This window comes from Solanum verrucosum, unplaced genomic scaffold (genome assembly GCF_900185275.1).
Source record: "Solanum verrucosum unplaced genomic scaffold, falcon-dt-bn FXZP01000280.1, whole genome shotgun sequence".
NCBI lineage: Eukaryota > Viridiplantae > Streptophyta > Magnoliopsida > Solanales > Solanaceae > Solanum > Solanum verrucosum.
The window spans coordinates 3,736,701-3,756,509 of NW_026019982.1; the positions used below are offsets into that span (position 1 = coordinate 3,736,701).

A 19,809-nucleotide genomic window follows, 5' to 3' on the forward strand; every position below is an offset into this window, starting at 1 on the left:
AAATTAGTCTCCATTTTACTAATTACCAATCCTATTTTAAGGTGAAATTTTCTTGGTTTAAGTCTTAAATTAAACTTTATTCTAAGTTAGAATTAAATAGAAGAAGAATTTGTGATTTTTTCCAAATTCTCATGAATGACTATTCTCTCTCCCTTTAAAAAAAAATAACTAAAATAATTAAATCTGGATTAATTATGATAAAAATTAAGGTTGTTTTTTAGTTGAGGATTTATCTTAAATAGTTTCTCGACCTTCGCAAAATAGAATAAAATTGTTTACACCCATTCTTCTCAAATCTCACTTATGAAATTAACTACATTGAGTAAAAAGTTGACTCTGTGATGCAACTTGGTGGTATATTAGACCATAAAAGTTAAATTTTTTTTCTTATATGTATATACTATTATATTAATTTCTTGGGTTCTTTTTTTCCCATCTACTCTCTTTATATTTTAAATATCTTAATGAAAAATTGATATAAGCTTAACTATGACCAAAGATTAACTACTATTTAGAAAAAAAACATAGGTCTTCACAAAATCACAAGATGATGCCTCATCACCTGTTCAATATAGGAAAATCAAAAAAGTTGGTGACCTGATAACAAAAATGGAACCTCATAGGTATATTATTATATCAAATTAATGAACATATGAAAAGGGAACATGCTATATTAACTAGTACTCTATTTTGATTTTTATGATGAATGTGTCTATATATAAATTTTCATTGTCATCATTTTTTAAACTTTTTGAAGAGATTTCCCAAACCTTAGTCACCCTTTTTGTCTTGTTTCTAATTGACATGGTACTATGTTTCTTTTGCCACCTTAAATTCAAATCAACCAAAAATAAACAACATACCTTTAACTTTTTCAAAAGGTTGTCCATGTTTACTCAGATTTTTTTTATATATATTAAAATATTAAAATATTATAGTGAAATATTATTAGAGAGATCTAACTATAGTATCAAATATTAAATGTAAATCACCATATTTTCTTATCTTTTTATCAATACATTTTTTTTCTCATCATGTTTTCTGTTTTAAGAATTCTCGTGAAATTCACAATAGTTATCTTTCGAATGCATATTGAGTCACAAATTACATAGCAAATAGAAATTGTACTAGACTGGTGCGATGATTTTACTGATGAGGGGAAGCACAAGATTTGAGGTTGTGTTTTTTTTTTCTCTTTTTATATTTGGTCAAACATATGTAAGAGATTTTGCTGAGTCATTTTTGCAATGGTGGATGTTGGAGTTTGGACCAGAATTTGTTGGGAGGGGTGGGGATGAGACTTTGGAGTATCATTTTTGTCTAAAAGAAAAAAATTAACATTGATGAGAGTGGGGTCATTTGAGGAGGCAGATTTATGAATTCGATCAAATTCAATAATCTTGCGCAAGAATATATCCTAGACAATGAAAGAAGTTTATTGAGTACATTTTAGGTGGTGTTGGGTCCCATTTCCTTATCCTAATAAAGCATCTAGAAAAAAATATAGTATAATAAAGTTTATTTTACTGGTCAGAGATCCTTTTCTTGAGCTAATTGTGAATCAGACACTCAGAAGAAGAAAAAGTAATATGCAGATTGAAGATGGCTAGCTTTAAAGTGACCGATAGAAAACAAGTTGTTTAATATATATAAATATTCTATTCCAAATCTAGTTGTTATCTTATTCACAATTTATGATTCTTTATTTTCATATTGGTCCAACTAATTTAGATTTGCGACTTACAATCTCACCAAAAGTAAAACACTTATAATTGAGATATGTTTGAACTTCCAACACCACTGTTGTTACAGTAGAAAGCTAATAAGCTTCCATGGAATCAGTAAGGTTACTTATAATAAGATAAAATGATAGAAGAACTAATAAATCCCGTGTTTACGTAAGGTCCAGGAAAGAGCCATACCCCAAGTGATTGATTCTACAACTTGAATCCGTGACCTATATGTCACACAAAGACAACTTCCATTCTGATAGAATAACTAATAATATAACAAATTTGCTTGATATTTCGAAGAAAGAAGATTAAATAAAGATGCTAGTTTATTCACAAGCATTAGTCTCCTCTACCAATTTAAAGGACCTAAGGTGAACCAAGCATCCTAGGCTCACTTCCAGCCTGCATTACAAAATTGTTGTCTTCAAGCTACAACTTTATCTGCCTCAGATACATGATCCTCAACCTTGTCAAAATCGAAGCTCTTAGCAACATCAAAGAAGTGAGCTACGGCTTCTTCAGGTGTACCCACGAGCACACCGTGGCCAAGATTGAGGATGTGACCACTAGTCCCTGCACTCTTGACAACCCTGTCAAAGAAAAATAGTCAGATCTTTTTCCCGAACTAGAAGAGATGTTGAATGCCCCGTGGGGAACCCTTTCATTTCTAAATGAATCCTAACAAACGAACTATCTAAAACCGACCCCCTCCATCCAATTTTTGTATTTTTCATGGTTTCATCAGATGAACTTTTACATGTCATGACCTCTAAAAATCATTAAACACAGACACAATTTGCGTTAAGATGGAGTGGTACATGAACAAGACAAAACAAATTTACATGTCATGCCTATTTTAACATCTTCCAACTACTACCTTATCATATCTACAATAAACTCAAACATGTAAGTAGAGAAGGGTAGAGGAGCGAAGCCAGTATTTAAGTTCGTAATTTGTTAGCAATGACTATAGCTAAAGGTTCAGTTATGCAACAACAAACCTTTTAATTTCATCTGTCAATGCAGAAAGAGGACAAAACAAGGTAGCGGGATCCACATTCCCCTGTATACCAATATCTGTTCCTAGTCGCCTCCTTCCATCTGCCATATCAACTGTCCAGTCAAGTCCAATTACATCAACTCCAGTTGTTTTCATCCGTTCAAGAAGTCCACCATTTCCGTTAATGTAGAGCACAAGAGGTGTTTGTGGGCACTTTCTTTTAATTATACCAACTATCTGCATTCAAAAATCTGAGAGGTGTTCAAAAAGGAAATAGAATGAGAGAAAGTTTACATAACGATTAATAAAGGAATGACATTTCGACACAACCAGCTATCAAATCACCCAAAGAATCCTCCTCTAATCCAAACATCATTCATGATATGTAACATTTATGACCGTAATGTATGAACCTTATTTCCCTGACTAATCCACTAACCACTATAAGGACTCATCAGTTATATATATATGCATCAGCTATCAGATGCAACGTTACTCTTCCTAAAATCACATAACTTTTAACTGATTACCAAGACATGCCTTGAAAGCATTATTGAACAACAGACTTTCTGGGATGCTTCAATGTTACCCAAAGTTGGAAATCCAGTACATTTTAGCAATTGACCACCCCATCTAACCTATGCCCCCAAAAGAATGTCCTATTTGGGCACAAGGATTTGCTAGTTTCCCTGACTAACCAAAAAAAATAATCTAGCTTACCTCATCAATATAAGGCTTTGACCAGCAGTCCCACATATGAGGTGGGAGTTGTCCACCCCATGAATCAAATATCTGGATGCAATGAGCTCCAGACTCCACTTGATACACAATATACTCAGCAATTGCTTTTGATAAATGAGATAACAGAGCTCTCAAAACATGAGGAGCGGTATGGCACATGTCCTTAATCTTCGTATACGTACGAGTTGTACCTCCTTCAACTATGTAGGTAGCAATTGTCCAAGGAGCTCCGACAAAACCCAAAATTGCAGCTTGCTCTCCAACCTGACATTTTGTGGGAGGGGAAAAATCCTTAGCTTTTAATACTTTGTCCCATTTAACTTTACATCAAGAGACATCATAGTAAGAATCCTTTCAGCAAAAATAGCAAGGAATCAACAAAGATACCTCCTTCCTCAAAATCCTAAGTGAGTCTCCCACAAATTGTAGTTTCTCCAAGTCAATAGAGTGCAATGATTTCAATCCCTCTTCAGAACGAATGGGAGACTGAATGACTGGGCCTCTTACATCTTCAATGTCAAATTGGACACCAAATGCCGGTAGCGGGGTAAGTATATCCGAAAAGATGATTACTCCATCTGGATGAAAAGCTTCCCAGGGCTGCAAAGAAATTTCCACAATGAGATCAGTTGTCTCTGATCTCTCTCTGAAGGATGGATGTTTCTCTGCAAGCTTTCTGTAAACAGCCATATACCTTCCCGCTTGACGCATCATCCATGCAGGCGGGCGACTCACCCGTTCTCTTCTTGCAGCCTTCACCAAAAGTGGATCTGAAAAACATACATTTGGAAGCACAAAGTTGAGTTCCCCGCAAAGAATCTGAAAGATGAACTGAAGTGACACTGAAAACCTGATAGCTTGACCTAACCCCCAATCCCCCTCTCAGGCGCAAAGGGCCGAAAGAGGTTATAGGCACGTAAACACCATACACTCTTACAACGAGAAAGATTTTGCATTATTAGGATATCTATAATGCAGTTTTAGGATCTGGCAAGACCAATAAACCAATAGCAACTAAGCAACATGGTTCCACTATGAACAGTTAACACCTTGAATCGTGACTAGAGCACCGTTTTAAGTTTATCAGTTTATCTCAGTATTTGCTCATTATGGAAGAGAGGGAGTAATTGAAATTCTCCAGACACATTCTTTAAGACTACAATGTAAACAAAACTAAATCTAATATTCTACCAGAGATACAATCATAAGCTACAATGCAGAGGGATAAAACAAATTATACCATTGCCTTCTTGAAAGGATCTGGAAATATATTAGCCATTCAGTAAGAAGGTACTAATATGAAATAATCATTACACATGTCATAGTGATGAAGATATAATTATAAGGGTACTCTAATGTTTACACCAAGTTCTAAGAGTGATAAAAGTATTTGAGAAAATGTAATGCTACACAACAATGATAACAACAACATACCCAGTGCAATCCACAAGTGGGGTCTGGGATGGTAAATCTTACACAATACAAGAAACAATACCCACACAAACCCTAGCTGTAAAATCATAAGACGAGATAAGTTCCATTCTGAATCCTCGCCAAAAAAGTTGCAGATTGCTCGTAACTACAATTTTAGGATATCTGAACAAAGTGATCAATCTTCTAAAACTTCTCTAGCTTCTTGCCTTTTCACAGACTAGGAACCATCCACCTGTGCTACTACAACTACTACTCTCTCTTTCTGCCTGTGATTTCTATGCTAGTAATGTGTACTTGTGTAGCAATGGATGCGCTAACGGTTGGACTAATGTAGTTAAGACTCGAGCTTGATCGAAGATGCTTGATTCTGCATAAAGCTAGCTCTTTCTTCCTTTCCATCATCAAATATGATACACAATTCCATCCACCTCAAAAGCCCATTTGCTAAGACATAAGATCCTGATTTACTCAATAGCAAACCCGAACCATAGTTTACTAGGACTGAGGATCTTAGCAAAATCTACACCGAAGGGTAAACAGATGTTACTCCCTCCATCTCATTTTACTCCTGAATTACTATAACATGTAGTCACAAAGCTATGGTTCTTCAACATCTTTTAAACATTATGTTTTACTATACTACCTCAATCTAGTTCCTAAATATTTAAACTTCACTCAAAAATTACGGAATCATACCTGAATGCACACAGAAAATTAGGTACTTCAACCCTCCTACACAACTCTGCCATTTACATTGAGACAGAGAGAGTACTCCTTACTATAACAACAACAATTACTACTACAACGCCTTAATCCCAAACAAGTCAGAGACGGCTATATGAATCTTCACTTCTTCATTTTAGCTCATTTCATATCATCATCATACGAAATAAACTAACAGTGATAAACTCAAGTTACTATAACCAAACAAAATATTTGAGCAATGTAAAAAAATGTAACTAAATATAAAGAACACAAATACATGAAGAAAACAAAAAGTCAACTACAGGGGCTATAGATTTATACCAGAGGAAGAAGAAGAAGCACAAGCCCGAAAAACTTTACTAGCATTGAGCTTTGCGGGTTTAGCAGAAACCCCTTTTGACCCATTTGAAAGAAACCCTAATTCCACAAACAAGCTCGACGATTTCCAGCTTAATCCAAGATTGCAATATCTACTACATCCAATACACAAAAAAAAACCCAGAAAATACATTAAGTCAAAAATTATGCACAGAGAAAAGAATTCACTAAAAAAGAGTTAATATACAGAAATGGGAAAGAGAAAAAGCGAAGAATTTTGTGTAGAATAAAGCCCAATTCTTGTTGTTAATGGAGAAAACCCCAGAAAAATGCATTAAGTAAAAAAATATGTAAATTATCAAAAAATTGAGTTATAATAGAGAAATGGGAATGTGAAAAAGGGAAGAAATGGGTATAGTAAAAAGCTCAAACCTTGTTGTTAATGGAGAAAAAACCATAGCCATTTGATTGAGGGAGAAAGTAGACTCCCTCTGCTCTCCTTATCTTTCTTGTTTTCCCCCTTATTGGATCACCCTTTATAAACTGGCTAACTGCCAAAACAAGATATTGCAAGATAATTACATAATATTTTTTTTAAACCCAAGATAATTTATAGTCGCTATAATTTTTGCCATAGCCTTTATCCTTCGGATGACAATTTGTGCGCACATGGTAAACCCCCACTATGTAATAGTTTGCAAATCATACATGAGATGTAAACTACACTAGATAAGCCATATGCCATAGCCGACTGGCTCGAATCAAAATGTTATATAAATAAATAAAAAAAGGTACTAGACTAGAAAGAACTACTATAAAATGATAGAATATAACATAAAATAAGATTATTAGATAATAAATCAAGATAAAATAAGGGAAAAAAAAGAAAATTGTAACAACTTATATGATTGTTATAACATATAAGAAATTGTTTAGATGGTTGTTACTTATTTCAATCATTACATAATATTATACCTCATAATTTAAAGATAAATTTATATAATAATAAAAAGTAGAGTGTAGTACTAGAAAGAACTACGATAAAACTGTAGAAGGTAAGATAAAATAAAATTATTAGATAATAAGTCAAGATAAAATGAGAAAAGAAGATGAGGTATTACATGATCATATCAGATCGATTGTTACATAAAATGATACTTTTTATCGTTAGATAGCAATGAACTCAATAATATAATATAATAAAATTTAAGTAACAAACAAAATAAATCGACTAACTGCCAAAAAAATGGAGAAAAAAAAAGAAATATATATATATATATATAAAGAAAATGTGTTTTATTTTTCGTAAAAATATTTTTCTTTAATAAAAACATCATTTAGTTTTCTTAAGAATTATCATGTAAAGAAATACCAATCACAGAAAATTATAAGTATTTGAAAATAGTTTTTTTGAAAAAACAAAATTTAAAGAAAGCAAAATTGGATAAAAAAAAATTCCTTGCATTATTCAAAACTGAGCATTTTGTGTTCCGTCAAACTTCTGATCTAATATTGCATTGTAAGGAGAAGGTCTCATTTGGCCCTTGATTCCTAATAAATTTCGATTCGAGCGTGATTTTAGATTATAGTTAAATTTGGTGGTCAATTTAGACATGTATTTTTCGAAGAATTTAGACAAGTGAAGTTCACTCATTTCAATTTGAAGCTTCGTTGATCGTAAAGGTGAATACTACTAATAACATGAATATATGAATGGATCAAAAGCGTAACACATGATAAAAGTGAGTAATTTTAAAATAGTATCAAGGCGAATTCGGACATTATAAAAATTGTTTAATTTCAAAAATAGAAATAATATCGTATAAGCTAAGACAAATAAGATATACATGTTTTATTGATCAAGATGAAAATTGGTAAAAAATAAAAAGGATGGAGATTTATTGTGTCACTACCTTTATGTATCTAAGAGATAGTTACATCCGAAAGAAAAGTTGTGGTGCAATAGTAAGTACTACTCAGTTCTTAATCAAAAGTTTCGAATTTGCATTTTTAGTCTAACGTACAAGAAAAAAACAACAGATAGTAACAGAACAAGATTGCAACAATAAAATAGTATAATAGTTGAAGTACAAGAAACAACAGACGGAAGTAATCCCATAATCACAGTATCAAGTAATGATCTTTCCATTTGGAACATAGGATTACAGATCAAATAAGATCATACTTGCTCCCACTGAATCAAGATTTATCAAGTTCATAAAACAATACCTCAGAATATAGCTTCAAGCTAACAACAACAAGAAGACAGACATACTCAGTATAGTCCCACAAATGGGGTCTGGGGAAGGTAGATTGTACACAAACATTATCCCTATCTTGGCAAGAATATAGCTTCGAGCTAAGGAGAAGATAAAGTTCCAAAATATAGCTTTTGTTGCTTCCTCAGCCAGAAACATTTCACGTTGAGCCAATAGGAAGAGAAACCTAGTATACTTTTCGCAATTACCAAACTTCAAATGCAATTATGTTGGCAATGCCCACGTCATTGAAAGCTGAACAAAGTTCTTGTCATGAACATATAGCGTTATGTAGAAAGAACGTCTACGAAGTTGCACTTTATACAAATCTCCAACCTCCTCCCCCTCCCAAAACCAATAGAGTGGCAGTAGAGGGGTGAAACAGGAGCACAGAGAAGCCACCAAGAAAGAATGGATCTAACAAGTTCTCGAGGATGGTAGGCCTGTAAACTTTGACAAAAATACAAAATTTCCTCGTGTTTGAAGAAGACGCACAACATAAGATAAACAGGCAAAGTCAAGTTTCAGAGACAATTCATTTAGCAAAACAGCATTTATTAACAAAGTTAACAAGTCCAAGAATACAAGAGACACTGCAGTGGTGCATTTGCATCATAATAAGAAGACCATGACACAGTTGCCTACTTCGACCACATAGAGTAGCTCCAGCAACAAATGAGTGAAAGACAGTGGAATTCGGAAAAGTCAAGATGAGATTGCAAAAGACTCTTCAACCAGGAAGAGACCGCCTTTGGCCAATCCTCAAAGGCCAATGAGACCAAGTACCATTGCTGCAGCTATTGCTTACCTTATCATAAAGTATTGTGTAATTTGAGCTGCTTATGTTCCTGGAGTAGCAGCACGAATCATCATTATATTTATATACTTGTTGGGTACTCCCAAGTCCTTTTACTACTAACTGGCCTTTTACAAGCATATAGCCCTGCGCTTTTTGCAAATTATTAACAGATCTGGTCGAGGATCCATACTTGGAAGCCTTTACCCTCTTGTCCTCTAATCCCAATGTCAAGTTTGATATCGAGGTATAGCTTTGGCTTCCTTGATCTACATTGTCAGAATACCACTTGAACAGATACTTTTTGAAGGACTCAAGCGAGAGAACAGAAGAAGATGGCGTCGTGGCATAAACAGTATCATTGAATTCGATTATCTGATCCACTATTTGCAAGTTCCCTTCATTTCCCATTACCATATAATTGCTATAAATTAAACTTTGAGACGACTTAGTAGTGATTGTTCCATAAGACGACTTCACCATTCCGGTCAATGTGATGGACCTACTAGCGTTTGTGATAAAAGATCCATCAAAACCTGTAAAATTGGTCAGCACCGATAAAGAAAGGGGCAATAAGCTGTATCTCAACAACTTCCCTTCCGTTTTCTTACTTTTCCCATCCAACCAAAGATGCAAATTTGCATCAACATACCACACGTTTAGAGCATCCGTGACTCTAAATGAAATCTTATGACTATTTCCATCTAAAATCTTTCCTAACAACGGGGTAATTTCAATGTCATAAGAAGGAAGATCGAACGATCCAATTCCACTAATTGGTCTCCAAAAGAGGGGATTAACACCCCCAGTATAGATCACAGTAAAAGGCCAAACTACACCAACTACCATTTCATCCAAACTAACCACCACCTCCCTGAAAGCTCCATTCCCCGCGATAGTAAGATTATTCGAACTTATATACTCATTAGGTGGATTCCCATACCAAAACTCGTCATTCTCATGAAATGAAACATAAACTTCCAATACAGCCCTATACACATTTGGGGGGATCTTGAAATCCTTCGACTGTACATCTGTTGAATTTTCAATCTCAAACCACAACCCATCATTCAAATGCATATTTCTTGAAATGGGAACAATCAAATCAGCCCCAGAATCAAATTCACCCAATTTCACTTCAGCAGGATAAAAATGAACAAAAATTTCCACATGGTACACACCAGTATATGTACTATCAACAATATTCCCTAAATAAACAGCAAAGATTTGATTTTTCATAAGCAAAGAAGAATACCTAGTAATGTCCTTCTTGACAGTCCAAAAGATCCCATTTTTAGTTGGTTCAGCAGTGCAACTTCTAAAAATCTCAACCCCACTAATCCAAACACCAAAAATTCTATCAAATTGCCTACCTTTACAAGTTGCTCTCCATTCCAGCACAATTTTGGAAAATTTCTGAGATGGGCAATTTAAAGGGGGTGTGTAATTAGCAAGAATTGGGGGTTTTCTGTAAGTGGAACCAAAATCATGTTCAAGAATTAGGCATGAACAAGGTTTGGTTTTGGGTAATTTTATAGGTTTTGTGACTTCAAAAAAAGTTATGGGGGTGGCACTTTTGGGTAAAGATTCTTGCTGAGTGATGAGATGGGATCTATAAAGAGAAGACGTACTGTGGGGGGTTGCTGTGGAAAATAAGGGTAGAAAGAAATAAACTAAGAAAATGGAAGAGGAGGTAGCCATTGATGATGAGCTTTGAATATCATCAGCTGACTAATATACTGTAGATTTTGGAGAGAAGGCCAAAATAGTTGCTCATGTTTGGGTTCAGATCCTTAGTTTTCAGCTGGGACACTAATAGTCCCTCATGTTTGCAATATTGGTGCGCTTTTGATCCTCCCTTAAACTTTTGCCTATTTTTTAACATTAATTATGTTCATAATTTTATGTAAGGAATGTCTCATCGTCTTGTAGGTATTTTTCTTCTCACAATCGACTTTATGTTCAATACAATTTCTACTAAACAAAACAAAGTATTTTTCTTCTCACAATCTCTCACACAGAGTTATTATTTCTACTAAATATATCAAATGACGATTAAACATTTCATACATAAATTATGAATAAAATCAATATTAAAAAATAGGCAAAATTTTGAAGGAGGACCAAAAGTGCACCAATATTGCAAACATGAGGGACTATTAGTGCTCCATGTGAAAACTCAAGGATGACTTTGAGTCTTAACCCAAAGATGAGGGACTATTTTGGGCCTTTACTCGTAGATTTTGAGAACAAATTATTATGACAATGAAGTCATTTTCTGGTTTGAAACATTCAACAGTAGTAAAAGAAGGATTTTAGAACTTTCTTAGAGCCTGTTTGGATTGACTTAAAAAAGTAGTTTTTAAGTAAAAAATAAAAAGTCAAATTGAAATGACTTTTAAGTGAAAAAATAGAAAGTAGGGGGGAGACCTACTTTTGGTTTCTGACTTATTTTAAGTCATTTTTTACCTTGTCAAACACTCCATAACTTATTTTAATTCATTTTTGACTTATTGTAAATTATTTTTTATATTTGCCAAACACTCCAGAAGTAAAAAATTGACTTAAAAGTAGGTTTGACCAACTTTTAAGCCAATCCAAACACCATATTAGCTTATTGAAGTGCAATTTATGAGACTTTATGCACTATGTTATTGACTACAAGTTTCACTTTCTCTTGCATATATCATTATTTCGAAAATTGGAAAGAAAAGTCAGAAAGTAGAATTAAAACTCACATTGATGTCGCATACTGTCAAGTCGAAATCCATCTACGGGTCAAAGTACTGCCAAGTTGTGGAGGAACTTCAGAGAGTCAAATTTTGGTGTCCAATTCCTACAGACCCATCTACAGGTCGGGGAACCTTTTACGAGCTGTAGTTTGGACCCGTAGAATGAGCTTTTAAGCCTTAAAATTCAATATAAATTTTATGGATTGAATCTACGTCCATAGAAACTTCTATTGTTTGTAGTTTGAGCCCGTTGGATAAAATTTAATATTAATTCCATGGAAAGGATATACGGTCCGTAATCCTCATTCTCAGCTCTTGACCATAGACACTATGTGCTTGCCTCGTGTTCAATATAGTAATCGAATGCTGAACAAGACCCACACAATCCTTAAACTTCTTACTCCACCCTTTCTTACCAACCCACTACACACAGGACAAATAAATTCCCCACAATTCTCACTGTTCTTCTCACAATACTCTCTCAATCCACCATCTCCCTCAAGCAACATTGCAAAAAAGTTTAAATTTTTCTCCCCCTTATCCACTTCCATAACATAATCATCCTTATACTCATACATATCCTCATCATCATTATCAATTGAGTAATTCAAATACTCTGATACCACCTTCAATGCCAGTTGTTAAGCACGGTTCCAGCAACACTAGCCAATTCTTCAGCAGTGGGCAAATGGGGTTGCGAATTAGGTTGTGCAGTGAAACTAGGCCAACTGAATTTCGTGATCGAAGCCGATTCAACAGGAGTTGGAAAAATCCATTCAACATTAGAATCTATTATAGATTCCTTCAGCCTTTTCGATATTTACTTATTTCGTTTCTTGAACTAAGTAAAACCGGAGGGCTGTAGACTCACTGGGGTTTGGGGATGGAGATTGGCGTGGACATGGAGTGGAGTTGGGGGACCTTGATGCCATAAAGAATGGAGGTAGCGAACTTCTTATATTAGTCTCTACTCATTGTAACGATTTATTGGAAAATGTGACATTCTTGAACTATTTGAGCAAAAGAGTTCTGATACTGTAAAAATGTCTGAGAATCGTCGAAAACTGAAGGTTTTGGAGCAAAATCTCCGATTCCAGTGAAAAAATAGTAATTTAAATTCATACGATGGACACCAGATCTTGATAAGAAATTAGACGAGACTGTTCGCGAGTTAGGAGAAAAAGGCAGGTATTTTAAATTCATACAATGAAAATTACCTATACTAAATTAGACTTGTTATTTCTAATGCATCAAATCAAACATCGTATAAGAAATAATGACAACATAACTAATGTAAGCATTACTAATACTCTATATGTCAAAAAGTGAATGAAGCCTCACACACCTTTTGTTGGTTAGGCCTCTACCATGATAAAAAATTTCGGAAGTCACCACAAAAATTTAGTGATTGATTCGTTTATGGTTAGCTCTTCCAGATTAAGCCTTACCTTTTTTTTCCTAACTTGCAAACAACCTTGTCTAATTTCTTATCAAGATTTGGTGTCCATTGCAAGTGTCGTCTTTTCTTTTATGGTTATTTTCGAAAGCAAAGAATGATCCTCCGCTTTTTCTAAAGTAACACTACTTTTAACTTGTCCCTCCTCATTAGTACTTCTCATTATCTTAACCTTTTTGCCTCATTTTTTTTTTATCAAAGAACCTACTGCTTGATCTTGATAAGTCTCAGAGCAATTCACTATGCTTTTTCCCTTTCAATGTTGTCCTAACCGCTGGATATTTTAGTTGAAATTAGTTTTTCACCAATATATATACCTGAATTTTCTTCCATAGGTGAATTAGTTTGACTTATTTTATAAATGTTGGCAATTATTAGTACGAGGAACAATTTTTTGAAAATTAGGACGATATAAATGGTAAAAGAAGCAACAACACAAAGGGAATGCTTAATTTTTCAGAAGTCGTCCATTTCATCAATGAAACTCAAGGATGTATGGAAGCACGTGAAGAACTACAATTACAAGGCAAATAAAATATCACAATACTACAAGGTTAATCAAGTTTATGTAATGGACAACACATCTTGTCCTAAGAAAGTGCAAGACAATAAGGGAAAAAGCATAGTGAATTGCTCCGAGACTTATCAAGATCAAGCAATAGGTTCTTTAATAGAAAAAGATGACGCAAAAAGGTCTAAGAGAATGAGAAGTACTAATGAGGAGGGACAAGTTAAAATTAGCGGTACTTTAGAAAAAGAGAAGGATCATTCTTAGCTTTCGAAAATAACTATAGAAGAATAGACGACACTTGCAATGGACACCAGATCTTGATAAGAAATTAGACGAGGCTGTTCGCGAGTTACGAGAAAAAGGCAGGTATTTTAAATTCATACAATGAAAAGTACCTACACTAAATTAGACTTGTTATTTCTAATGCATCAAATCAAACATCGTATAAGAAATAATGACAACATAACTAATGTAAGCATTACTAATATTCCATATGTCAAAAAGTTAATGAAGCCGCACACACCTTTTGTTGGTTAGGCCTCTACCATGATAAAATTTTTCGGAAGTCACCACAAAAATTTAGTGATTGATTAGTTTATGGTTAGCTATTCCAGATTAGGCCTTACCTTTTTCTCCTAACTCGCAAACAAGCTCGTCTATTTTCTTATCAAGATTTGGTGTCCATTGCATGTGTCGTCTTTTCTTTTGAAGTTATTTTCGAAAGCAAAGAATGATCCTCCTCTTTTTCTAAAGTAACGCTACTTTTAACTTGTCCCTCCTCATTAGTACTTCTCAATCTCGTAGACCTTTTTGCCTCATCTATTTCTATTTCAGAACCTACTGCTTGATCTTGATAAGTCTCAGAGCAATTCACTATGCTTTTTCCCTTTCTATCTTGCAATTTCTTAGGACAAGATGTGTTGTCCTAACCGTTGAATATTTTAGTTGAAATTAGTTTTTCACCAATATATATACTTGAATTTTCTTGCATAGGTGAAATTAGTTTGACTTATTTTATAAATGTTGGCAATTATTAGTACGAGGAATAATTTTTTGAAAATTAGGATGATAGGAATGGTAAAAGAAGCTACAACACAAGGGGCTTGCTTAATTTTTCAGAAGTCGTCCATTTCATCAATGAAACTCAAGGATATATGAAAGTACGTGAAGAACTACAATAACAAGGCAAATGAAGTATCACAACACTACAAGGTTAATCAAGTTTATGTAATGGACAACACATTTTGTCCTAAGAAAGTGCAAGACAGAAAGGGAAAAAACATGGTGAATTGCTCCGAGACTTATCAAGATCAAGCAGTAGGTTCTTTAATAGAAAAAGATGAGGCAAAAAGGCCTAAGAGAATGAGAAGTACTAATGAGGAGGGACAAGTTAAAAGTAGCGGTACTTTAAAAAAAGAGGATGATCATTCTTTGCTTTCGAAAATAACTATTGAAAGACCACAAAAGAAAAGACGACACTTGCAATGGACACCAAATCTTGATAAGAAATTAGACGAGTTAGGAGAAAAAAGCAGGTATTTTAAATTCATACAATGAAAAGTACCTACACTAAATTAGACTTGTTATTTCTAATGCATCATATCAAACACCGTATAAGAAATAATGACAACATAACTAATGTAAGCATTACTAATACTCCATATGTCAAAAAGTTAATGAAGCCGCACACACCATTTGTTGGTTAGGCCTCTACCATGATAAAATTTTTTGAAAGTCACCACAAAAATTTAGTGATTGATTCGTTTATGGTTAGCTCTTCCAGATTAAGCCTTACCCTTTTCTCCTAACTCGCAAACAACCTCGTCCAATTTCTTATCAAGATCTGGTGTCCATTGCTGGTGTCGTCTTTTCTTTTGTGGTTATTTTCGAAAGCAAATAATAATCCTCCTCTTTTTCTAAAGTAACACTACTTTTAACTTGTCCCTCCTCATTAGTACTTCTCATTCTCTTAGAGCTTTTTGCCTTATTTTTTTTTATTAAAGAACCTATTGCTTCATCTTGATAAGTCTCAGAGCAATTCACTATGCTTTTTCCCTTTCTATCTTGCACTTTCTTAGGACAAGATGTGTTGTCCTAACCGTTGGATATTTTAGTTGAAATTAGTTTTTCACCAATATATATACTTGAATTTTCTTTCATAGGTGAAATTAGTTTGACTTATTTTATAAATGTTGGCAATTATTAGTATGAGGAACAATTTTTTGAAAATTAGGACGATAGAAATGGTAAAAGAAGCAACAACAAAAGGGGCATGCTTAATTTTTCAGAAGTCGTCCATTTCATCAATGAAACTCAAGGATGTATGGAAGCACGTGAAGAACTACAATAACGGGGCAAATGAAATATCACAAAACTACAAGGTTAATCAAGTTTATGTAATGGACAACACATCTTGTCCTAAGAAAGTTCAAGACAGAAAGGGAAAAGCATAGTGAATTGCTCCGAGACTTATCAAGATCAAGCAGTAGATTCTTTAATAGAAAAAGATGAGGCAAAAAGGTCTAAGAGAATGAGAAGTACTAATGAGGAGGGACAAGCTAAAAGTAGCGGTACTTTAGAAAAAGAGGAGGATCATTCTTTGCTTACGAATATAACTAAAGAATAATAGACGACACTTCCAATGGAAACCAGATCTTGATAAGAAATTAGACGAGGCTGTTCGCGAGTAAGGAGAAAAAGGCAGGTATTTTAAATTGATACAATGAAAAGTACCTACACTAAATTAGACTTGTTGTTTCTAATGCATCAAATCTTACATCGTATAAGAAATAATGACAACATAACTAATGTAAGAATTACTAATACTCCATATGTCAAAAATTTAATGAAGCCTCACACACCTTTTGTTGGTTAGGCCTCTACCATGATAAAATTTTTTGGAAGTCACCACAAATATTCAGTAATTGATTTGTTTATGGTTAGCTCTTCCAGATTAAGCCTTACCTTTTTCTCCTAATTCGTAAACAAGCTCGTCTAATTTTTTATCATGATCTGGTGTCCATTGCAAGTGTCGTCTTTACTTTTGCGGTTATTTTCGAAAGCAAAGAATGATCATCCTTTTTTTCTAAAGTAACACTACTTTTAGCTTGTCCCTCCTCATTAGTACTTCTCATTCTCTTAGACATTTTTGCCTCATATTTTTTTATTAAAGAACCTACTGCTTGATCTTAATAAGTCTCAGAGCAATTCACTATACATTTTCCCTTTCTATCTTGCACTTTCTTAGGACAAGATGTGTTGTCCTAACCGTTGGATAATTTAGTTGAAATTAGTTTTTCACCAATATATATACTTGAATTTTCTTCCATTGGTGAAATTAGTTTGACTTATTTTATAATCGTTGGCAATTATTAGTACGAGGAACAATTTTTTGAAAATTAGGACGATGGAAATGGTAAAAGAAGCAACAATACAAGGGGTATGCTTAATTGTTCAGAAGTTGTCCATTTCATCAATGAAACTCAAGGATGTATGGAAGCAAGTGAAGAACTACAATAACAAGGCAAGTGAAATATCATAACACTAGAAGGTTAATCAAGTTTATGTAATGGACAACACATCTTGTCCTAAGAAAGTGCAAGACAGAAAGGGAAAAAGCATAGTGAATTGCTCCGAGACTTATCAAGATCAAGCAATAGGTTCTTTAATAGAAAAAGATTAGGCAAAAAGGTCTAAGAGAATGAGAAGTACTAATGAGGAGGGATAAGTTAAAAGTAGCAGTACTTTAGAAAAAAAGGAGGATCATTCTTTTCTTTCGAAAATAACTACAGAAGAATAGACGACACTTGCAATGAACACCAGATCTTGATAGGAAATTAGACGAGGCTGTTTGCGTGTTTCGAGAAAAAGGCAAGTATTTTAAATTCATACAATGAAAAGTACCTACACTAAATTAGACTTGTTATTTCTAATGCATCAAATCAAACATCGTATAAGAAATAATGACAATATAACTAATGTAAGCATTACTAATACTCCATATTCAACATTATTTTTATACATTTTACCAAATAACTCATAAATGGATTTTGAGTATAAAAATGAAGAAAACTATGAATGGTGTATATAACAACAACAAAAATATCTAAATATAATTTTATAAGTGATATTTGAATAGAGACATTCATTCTTTCAATGAAGATATAGGTGAAATTAGTTTGTATGAGAAGACATAACTATAAATCTGATGATACCTTAGTGATTTGTCTTTATTGTATGAATGTAATTGAGAAGATGTACTCATGATCAGTGGCTGTGCTATTGAGAAAGTTTTTATACTTGGGAGGCCTATGCTTTAGTTATTATCTATGTACCCCATGTTCTTTTTTTTGACAGCTATGATGGCTCGGGCTGGTATGTATCTCGATTAATTTCATGAAATACGTGCCATCTCCTGCCAATATATCTACCTTCAATTTTCATCGCACAACCACCACAATTCACCTGCATTGCCAGTTACCTCTAATCAGTATTCATTACAAACACCACTAATCACCTATACCAGAATCAATTTAGATAGTCCTTTGTGGCTACTGTGATGACTAGATCAACGCGTTATTGCTTCAAGAGAAACTCCCATCGAAGTTCATTATGAATCTTTATGTACTTTTTATGAGAATCAAGTATGAACAAGGTTTGGTTTTGGGTAATTGTCTAGGTTTTGTGACTTCAAAAAAAGTTGTGGGTGACATTTTTGGGTGAAGATTCTTGCTAAGTGATGAGTTGGGATCTATAAGAATACCAAGAAATAAACTAAGAAAATGGAAGAAGAGACAGCCATTGATGATGAGCTTTGAGTATCATCAGCTGACTAATATACTGTAGATTTTGAGTAAAGAACAAATTATTATGACAATGAAGTCATTTTCTAGTTTGAAACATTCAGCTGTAGTAAAAGAAGGATTTTAGAAGTTTCTTAACTTATTGAAGTTGTAATTTATGAGACTTTATGCACCAGGTTATTGACTACAAGTTTCACTCTCTCTTGCATATACCATTACTTTGAAATTGAAAAGAAAAGTAAGAAAGCAGAACTAAGATTCACATTGATGTCACGGTCATTTCAAATTAAATGGTAACAGAAGGATTGTAACACTCCGAAAATTTCTAAGCTAAGGCACCAACCATTCTTCATATACAAAAAAGTCGTATCGTGTGATTCTTAAATTGTTCTTTAAGTGACTAGATCAATTATTTAGTGTGTGAATGGATTTTGATATGAATTAAGATCACTAGAAATTCCAAGCACAAAGTTGAGTGGAAAGAGCTTCCTTACCGAGTAAGTTTTGATGTAAGATTTTACTTAGGTCAACTTTAAATGATCATATCTCTCAGCACATAATGAATTAAATGGTTCATGACCTAACAAATTAAAGGTCTATGAGTAGTCTTTCCAACACCATCAAGTTTGTCTCATTTCCAGTTTGGAGTAAAAAGTTATGGCCGTATTACCACAGATTACCACAACAAAGTTTTCTAAAGCAGTGAACTATGGAACCCTTCTACGGGTCGTAGTACTTTCAAGTCGTGGAAGAACTTCAGAGAGTCAAATTTTGGGGTCCAATTCCTATGGACCCATCTACGGGTCGTAGAACCTTCCACGGGCCGTAGTTTGGACCCGTAGAATGAGCTTTTGAGCCTTAAAATTTAATATAAATTCTATGGATTGGATCTACGGTCCGTAGAAACTTCTATGGGTCGTAGTTTGGATATGTAGGATAAAATTTAATATAAATTCCACGGATGGGATCTACGGTCCGTAATCCTCATTCTCAGCTCCTGACCATAAGCCATATGCGTCTGCCTCGTGTTCGATATAGTAATCGAATGCTGAACAGGACCCACACAATCCTTAAACCTCATACTCCACCTTTTCTTATCAATCTCACTATACACACAAGACAAATAAATTCCCCATCACTCTCACTGTTCTTCGCATAATACTCTCTCAATCCACCATCTCCCTCAAACAACTTCGTGAAAAAGTTAAAAAATTTCTCCTCATTTTTCGCTTCCATAACATCATCATCCTATCCTCATACATATCCTCATACATATCCTCATCATCATTAATAGAGTACTTCAAATACTCTGATACCGCCTTC

At 34.1% G+C, this 19,809-nt stretch overlaps 2 protein-coding genes and 3 pseudogenes across 2 annotated transcripts; 2 read left to right on the plus strand and 3 right to left on the minus strand.

Annotated features, from left to right (window-relative positions):
• Nucleotides 1-1,925: 1,925 nt before the first annotated feature.
• LOC125817453 (uroporphyrinogen decarboxylase 1, chloroplastic) lies at nucleotides 1,926-6,091 on the minus strand. The gene is made up of 5 exons (XM_049496988.1): nucleotides 5,935-6,091; nucleotides 3,862-4,244; nucleotides 3,454-3,738; nucleotides 2,735-2,970; nucleotides 1,926-2,323 (listed from the first exon to the last, which is right to left on the minus strand). Exons 2-5 carry the CDS (start codon nucleotides 4,186-4,188, stop codon nucleotides 2,158-2,160), a joined length of 1,014 nt encoding a protein of 337 aa, XP_049352945.1. The 5' UTR covers nucleotides 4,189-4,244; nucleotides 5,935-6,091; the 3' UTR covers nucleotides 1,926-2,157.
• Nucleotides 6,092-8,878: 2,787 nt separating this feature from the next.
• Nucleotides 8,879-10,713, minus strand: LOC125817484 (peptide-N4-(N-acetyl-beta-glucosaminyl)asparagine amidase A-like). The gene has a single exon (XM_049497019.1). The coding sequence runs from the start codon at nucleotides 10,684-10,686 to the stop codon at nucleotides 8,920-8,922; it is 1,767 nt and encodes a 588-aa protein (XP_049352976.1). The 5' UTR covers nucleotides 10,687-10,713; the 3' UTR covers nucleotides 8,879-8,919.
• A 1,271-nt stretch (nucleotides 10,714-11,984) lies between these two features.
• On the minus strand, nucleotides 11,985-12,720 carry LOC125817724 (uncharacterized; annotated as a pseudogene).
• Nucleotides 12,721-13,534: 814 nt separating this feature from the next.
• On the plus strand, nucleotides 13,535-14,072 carry LOC125817725 (uncharacterized; annotated as a pseudogene).
• An 893-nt stretch (nucleotides 14,073-14,965) lies between these two features.
• On the plus strand, nucleotides 14,966-18,083 carry LOC125817726 (uncharacterized; annotated as a pseudogene).
• The last annotated feature ends 1,726 nt before the right edge of the window (nucleotides 18,084-19,809 follow it).